This window comes from Haliotis cracherodii, unplaced genomic scaffold (genome assembly GCF_022045235.1).
Source record: "Haliotis cracherodii isolate W230 unplaced genomic scaffold, xgHalCrac1.p SCAF_5, whole genome shotgun sequence".
Taxonomy (NCBI): domain Eukaryota; kingdom Metazoa; phylum Mollusca; class Gastropoda; order Lepetellida; family Haliotidae; genus Haliotis; species Haliotis cracherodii.
The window spans coordinates 5,633,775-5,641,320 of record NW_027266308.1 but is presented as its reverse complement, the minus strand read 5'-3'; the positions used below and the strand labels follow the sequence as shown (position 1 = coordinate 5,641,320).

At 40.9% G+C, this 7,546-nt stretch overlaps 1 protein-coding gene across 1 annotated transcript in view; it reads right to left on the bottom strand.

Annotated features, from left to right (window-relative positions):
• Positions 1-1,372: 1,372 nt before the first annotated feature.
• LOC139443960 (DNA repair protein XRCC3-like) overlaps positions 1,373-7,546 on the bottom strand; it is a 52,131-nt gene continuing 45,957 nt past the window's right edge. Inside the window, exon 7 of the mRNA XM_071224846.1 lies at positions 1,373-1,866. Coding sequence (XP_071080947.1) covers positions 1,600-1,866 — 267 coding nt within the window. The 3' untranslated portion in view covers positions 1,373-1,599. The remainder of the gene's footprint in view (positions 1,867-7,546) is intronic.

The following is a 7,546-nucleotide window of genomic DNA, read 5'->3' as shown; positions in this document are numbered from 1 at the left end:
GCAACGAACCATGACGTTGGGTGCGTTGACACGCCATCAACCAAGACTGAAGTCAGGGAGTCTGACCACCGATCCATCTCATCGCCTCCTACAACAAGCATGGGTTGCTATGGACTTATTCTAACCTGTAATCTGAATGTAAGGGTTAGTGGAGTAGACAGGTCATTGTGTGACAAGACACTGCGAGAGCAAAGAGGTCATTCCCTGTCTGTATTGATTAGATCTGAGGAAAAGAAAAGACATGGAAGAAGGATTTCTATTCATTTATGAACCAAAGACTACCTATGTACATTGAACTAGTCACAATGTTTACAAATCAGAACAAGACTCCAGTCTCCAAGAATCACTGGAACAGATTCTTGTTTCATTTCTTGTTTAACACTTCACTTAGCCATATTCCATCTATATATGGTGGTCTGTAAATAATCAAGTCTAGACCAGACAATCCAGTGATTGACATCATGAGCATTGATCTAGGGAAGTCACAATATGTACAAATCAGAACAAAACTCAGGTCTCGAAAGTTCAACAGAAACAGATTCTTGTTTCATTTCTTGTTTAACACCGCACTCAGCCATATTCCATCTATATATGGTGGTCTGTAAATAATCAAGTCTGGACCAGACAATCCAGTGATTGACATCATGAGCATTGATCTAGGGAATTGGGATATGATGACATGCATCAACCATGTCAGTGAGCTTGACCACCTGATGCTTCTAGTTGCATCTTACGACAAGCATAGTCGCCTTTTACGGCAAGCATGGGTTGCTGAAGACCTATTCTCTACCCGGATCTTCATGGGTCAGGTTTCATTGCATGTTTTCTCACCATGAGTACTGTGAATGCACATACATAATATTAAACTTCAAAGACATGGAAATAACCAGTCTCAATTATCTGCTGAAACATATTCCATTGGGCATAAAAGGCAAAATAGAGGTCACAATTATATGAATGGATCACTGAACAATAGTGATGACACCAGGCTTAAAAACAGAAAGATAAACATTTTTAGCTGCTGAGCTGACTTAAAGATGTGGGTGGCTGGTCGATTCCATGCAGTAGAGCAGGCAGTACTTTATTCTCCCTGGAGGTGTGATTCAATTTGTTGAAAGCTACCAATTATTTTATTAAACTTTAAATGTCAAATTCTGTGTCATGAATTATGAATTTGTTTAACATCCTTGCAATTATATTTTAAGCTGAGGGGGCGGTCAGGTAGCCTAGTGGTTAAAGCGTTCCTCGTCACGCTGAAGAAACCGGGTTTGATTCCCGACATGGGTACAATGTGTGAAGCCCATTTCTGGTGTTCCCCGCCGTGATATTGCTGAAATATTGCTAAAAGCGGCGTAAAACCAAACTCGCTCACTCAATTTTAAGCAGAGGGCTTAAATATCAATAAAATATCACTCAAAAAGAATGGGTAAAACTCATGATTAAGCCCAGTATTTTAGCAGACACATTCTCAGTACACTTTAGAGGCCCATACACCTACACTGACATATAACAACAGGACTGTCAATACAAGTGGACACAAGTGGCTTTCATACACCCTCTACAGTAAATGATCACGCACACACAAGCGACACGCTGTCCCTACTCCAGCCCAGAGACACCCTGATGGTCAACAACAAAAGCACAGGCTCCAGGTGGAAGATGGGGGGCAAACATGACTTCCAACATCCTCACTGCACACTCGATGTCATCACTCTGCCGCCCCCCACTGGCTGGCTGAACTCGCACGGCCACCTTCTTGTGAGTCCGTCGCAGCATCAAGCGGCATGTGATGTGATTGGCCCAGGACAATCCCAGCGCAGGGAGGACCTGGCTCCGGCTGCTGTTTGAGGACAGGTTAGCAGACACCTGGAAAATACAAACAAAACTTAATGAATGTGGATTCTTACAATAACAAGGTGCTTTCATCGGGAGGAGCACCTGCTTGGAATCGGATTAGGCAGGATGGAGGACATTTTTTAACCTCAAGATTATTGTCCACTGTGGTTTTTGAACATGGGTAACAGTGTTGGGATTTAAGGACTGTTCTGGTGTACAATTTCTTTGACAAAAAAACAAACTGAAACCAACATGACATATATATAAGTATTGAGATAGAAAGGTAATTACAGTGTAGGGAAACAGACTCTTTTTTCTATGCACTCGATCAAATAGTTTGTTTGTTTGTTGTTTAACGCCGCACTCAGCAATATTCCAGCAGTCTGTAAATAATCGAGTCTGGACCAGTGTTTCATTTCTTGTTTGTCTGTTGTTTAACGCTGCACTCAGCCATATTCCATCCATATATGGTGGTCTGTAAATAATCAGACAATCCAGTGATTGATATCATGAGCATCGATCCATACAATTGGGATACAAAGACATGCATCAACCAAGTCAGCAAGCCTGACCACCCGAACCGTTAGTTGTCTCTTATGACAAGCATAGTCGCCTTTTACGGCAAGCATGGGATGCTGAAGATATGGTTATAGGGAGCTGTAGCGGGGACTAGGTGGGGGTCAATTCACAGTCCTGGCATGTTGGATACAAGTCAGTTACTGGTAACACCCATTCTATTTGCCTTACAGTGATCATACACAAATTGCCTGACAATTTTCCATGAATTTTCCCAGGCAATGATGCCAGTTTTCCATGACATTATGTCAATAAACAGACTTTGGGAGGTATTAAAGGTCTGATGGTGGAGTTATATTTATTTCCCTGTCGCTGATTTGTCACTAGAAAGACAAATAATAAACATTACACTTCCATGACGTTTTCATGACTTTATCACAATTTTCTAGTTTACAAAACTATTCCAGGCCTGGGAAACTCGAACTGAAATTCCATGATGTTTCCAAGGTTTCGTGACCTGTATGAACCCTGTGTCTACTAACACGCATGTTACAGATCATCCTCGTGCTACTCAGGTTAACCTGATTACACAGGCACCATGTCCCAGTTTCACACAAGACACTACAGATTGACCAACTGGAGCCTTGACCCTTGTGCCCTCGATCAGTATTATCATGTGATGTCATTCTTCACGCTTGACAACACATTATCCATTATGTATGGCCTGAAGAGGCTCTCTGGAGCTGAAAACACGATCCTATGGGAGGATTAATTTACTCCAAGTGTATATTTTGTACCTGTATACCGATTGTGAGTTGAATTTTGTAAACTTTGTTTATATACTGCTCAACATTTGCTGAGGACTACATCTTTGACTGAAGATGACATTTGGTCTTTAGCACACACTCCTATGGGAGGATTAATTTACTCCAAGTATATATTTTGTACCAGTATACCGATTGTGAGTTGAATTTTGTAAACTTTGTATATACAACTCAACATTTGTTGAGGACTACACCTTTGACTGAAGATGACATTTGGTCTTTACCACACACTCCTATGGGAGCATTAATTTACTCCCAGTATATATTTTGTACCAGTATACCGATTGTGAGTTGAATTTTGTAAACTTTGTATATATACAACTCAACATTTGCTGAGGACCAAACCTTTGACTGAAGATGACATTTGGTCCTTAGCAAATGTTGAGTAGTATATATTGTATTCCCTAGACTGTTCTACATTTGAGCGGGCGACACAAGAAATGGGCTTCACACATGGAACTAATGTGGGAAATTAAACCCAGGTCTTCGAGGTCCAGCATAAACCACGAAATGTATCTTTCAACTCTGTTTTTTCACCAAAATAACATTCCAATAAGGGCCACCTATTTCTAATTTTGAGAGCGCCCTGGGCGCTTATTACGTCAAATACGGTAGTTTGAAATAGAGTTCAGTATAGTGTCCATTGTACACATACTGTATTCGACGTAAAAGGCGCCCAGGGCGCTCTCAAAATTAGAAATAGGGGGCTCTTATTATAATTGTATTTTGGTGGGGAAAAAACAGAGTTGAAAGATAAATTTCGTGGTTTATGCTGACAGCCTGAAATGCATATATATTTTTCCAGAAATTAATTGCCCATATTTAAGGGGGCATATAACACACGAGTGCGTATTATACACGAATAAATAAGTCTTGTGTACATTGATCAATCGGAAGGGGTGCTAATTGGGATTGTTCACAAGCCAATATATTAATAAATATCGCTGTGGGCGCTTATTACGTCGAATACGGTATTCAGAAACAAAAGTGTGTAATTTTTGTAACAAATACTGTAAATTATGAATTTTTAAGTTAGGTTTACTTGTTTACAGATGAGCCTTACTCGGAGGAGTAAAATTACTCAGTTTGATTGAGAACATACATACTTTTAATTTTTTAAATGATTTTAACTTTCATTTTAAGATTTGTTATTTTTATTTTTAAAATTAAGCTGGCAGCTCTGACAATGTATTCCTACTTTTGCATTTTACCTCCTGTCTTTTGTCATTTTGTCTAAGAATATCTGATAAACAAGAACATAAATTCAGTATTTTAAACTAAGAATTAATCTGGGGTTGTTGTTATATCCCTAATGTTAAGGTATAATCTTAGGGCTTTCTACATTCCAATACACCAAACCTCACGTACCCCAAAATCCTCCTTAATGTCTAACCCTGAAACTGTTTGTTTGTTTAACGCAGCACTCGGCAATATTCCATCTATATGACAGCAGTCTGTCAATAATCAAGTCAGGACCAGACAATCCAGTGATTGGCATCATGAGCATCAATCCACGCAATCGGGATCCCATGACATGCATCAACCAAGTAAGCGAGCCTGACCACCCGATCCCATAGTCCCCTTTTGCAACAAGCATAGTCACCTCTTACGGCAAGCAGGGGTTGCTGAAGGCCTATTCTACCCCGGATCTTTACTTGTCCCCTGAAACTGGTCTAATCTAATAATCAAAATTCAAATTACTTCAGTCTCTATGACAACTTTCACAGTTACTTATAAAACTTCAGTCTTCTGTATTATTTATTACACTAGTGATACAAAACATGTATCAACAACTCTGTCTCAAAGACGTCCTTTCGACTGGTGACCTTGGAACGACAACACATGACATTTCCTGGACAAGTGCCCCTATCTGCCTACTGCTTCTCACTGCACCCAAGTGCATAACACGGCCATCAAGTCGGTAGTCGTGACACCCACAACAACGGTAGACTGTAATGACACCTGAAGGCTAGCAGCGACAGAGCTTGACAGACAGGGGCCAGAGTGACTCATTCACACTACAAATAGATGGCCAGCAAACCGATGTAAAAGGGCAAGTGTGCACAAACGTAACTTGCATGTCACTAAACTGATGTGACAGATAGACAAGGACCATTACCTATCAGTTGAATATAAACATGAAAAATGTAACAAAAATTGAATTTAACTTTTTAGGATTTAAGTGTGGAAGCCTTTTAGGGCCATTTGATTTTAAATTTTTTTTTGACACTATCTTTAAAATTTGACTTTGTATGTATCTTAAAATTTCACTTTATTTTCTTTAAATTTCAAGAAAAAAATTAAATAACAAATGGCCCTAAAAGGCTTCCGTATTAAAGATTCATGAGATCAAAATTAATTAATTATTAGATTTTCATCCACACCTGCGTCTCTGCCAAAGACTGCCTCATATTATGTTTTCAACTTGGATCCCTTGCAGAAAATGACTGTGTGTGTTGTTTGGCTATGCTAGGTACTCGTTTACCAGATAACGGGTCAGGAATAGATGGTCTCAGGTCTGTTTTTAAGGACTCAAGAACCTGGTGTTGACAAGGACATACAACTCTCGTTAGCAGTGCAGGTGACTGCGATATGCTGATAAAATGGAAAGGTTCTCTCATTGTATGGTTTCACTTTAAAAAGGATCCGTCTAAAATGAAAAGAAAATGCTGTTTTCGGACATACTGCTTAGATACACAAGAACTTCAACCAGCTCAATACGTAAACATCTTAGTTTGAAATACAAATCGATCTTTATTTCTGCCGGTCAAAGTAAGACAGAAACGCACTTTGTGACTTTGGTACATTTAAACTGAAACCACTGGACAGGAAATCCTATGAGCTTTCAAACGTCAATGCAATGCTTTTGCATGTGTGAGATCCACAGACATATCATCCCTGTCTGGTCCGAGAACAGATACATATCATCCCTTTCTGGTCCGAGAATAGATACATATCATCCCTGTCTGGTCTGAGAACAGCTACATATCATCCCTGTCTGGTCCGAGAACAGCTACATATCATCCCTGTCTGGTCCAAGAACAGATACATATCATCCCTGTCTGGTCCAAGAACAGTTACATATCATCCCTGTCTGGGCCGAGAACAGCTACATATCATCCCTGTCTGGTCCGAGAACAGATACATATCATCCCTGTCTGGTCCGAAAACAGATACATATCATCCCTGTCTGGTCTGGGAACAGATACATATCATCCCTGTCTGGTCCAAGAACAGATACATATCATCCCTGTCTGGTCCGAGAACAGATACATATCATCCCTATCTGGGCCAAGAACAGATACATATCATCCCTGTCTGGTCCGAGAACAGATACATATCATCCCTGTCTGGTCCAAGAACAGATACATATCATCCCTGTCTGGTCTGAGAACAGCTACATATCATCCCTGTCTGGGCCGAGAACACATAGATATCATCCCTGTCTGGTTCGTGAACAGATACATATCATCCCTGTCTGGTCCGAGAACAGCTACATATCATCCCTGTCTGGTCTGGGAACAGATACATATCATCCCTGTCTGGTCTGGGAACAGATACATATCATCCCTGTCTGGTCTGAGAACAGATACATATCATCCCTGTCTGGTCCAAGAATACATAGATATCATCCCTGTCTGGTCCGAGAACAGCTACATATCATCCCTGTCTTGGCCGAGAACAGATACATATCATCCCTGTCTGGTCCGAGAACAGATACATATCATCCCTGTCTGATCCGAGAACAGATATATATCATCCCTGTCTGGTCCGAGAACAGATACATATCATCCCTGTCTGGTCCGAGAACAGATACATATCATCCCTGTCTGGTCCGAGAACAGATACATATCATCCCTGTCTGGTCCGAGAACAGATACATATCATCCCTGTCTGGTCCAAGAATACAAAGATATCATCCCTGTCTGGTCCGAGAACAGCTACATATCATCCCTGTCTTGGCCGAGAACAGATACATATCATCCCTGTCTGGTCCGAGAACAGATACATATCATCCCTGTCTGGTCCGAGAACAGATACATATCATCCCTGTCTGGTCTGAGAACAGATACATATCATCCCTGTCTGGTCCGAGAACAGATACATATCATCCCTGTCTGGTCTGAGAACAGATACATATCATCCCTGTCTGGTCCGAGAACAGACACATATCATCCCTGTCTGGTCTGAGAACAGCTACATATCATCCCTGTCTGGACTGAGAACAGACACATATCATCCCTGTCTGGTCTGAGAACAGCTACATATCATCCCTGTCTGGACTGAGAACAGACACATATCATCCCTGTCTGGTCTGAGAACAGCTACATATCATCCCTGCCTGGTCCGAGAACAGATACATATCATCC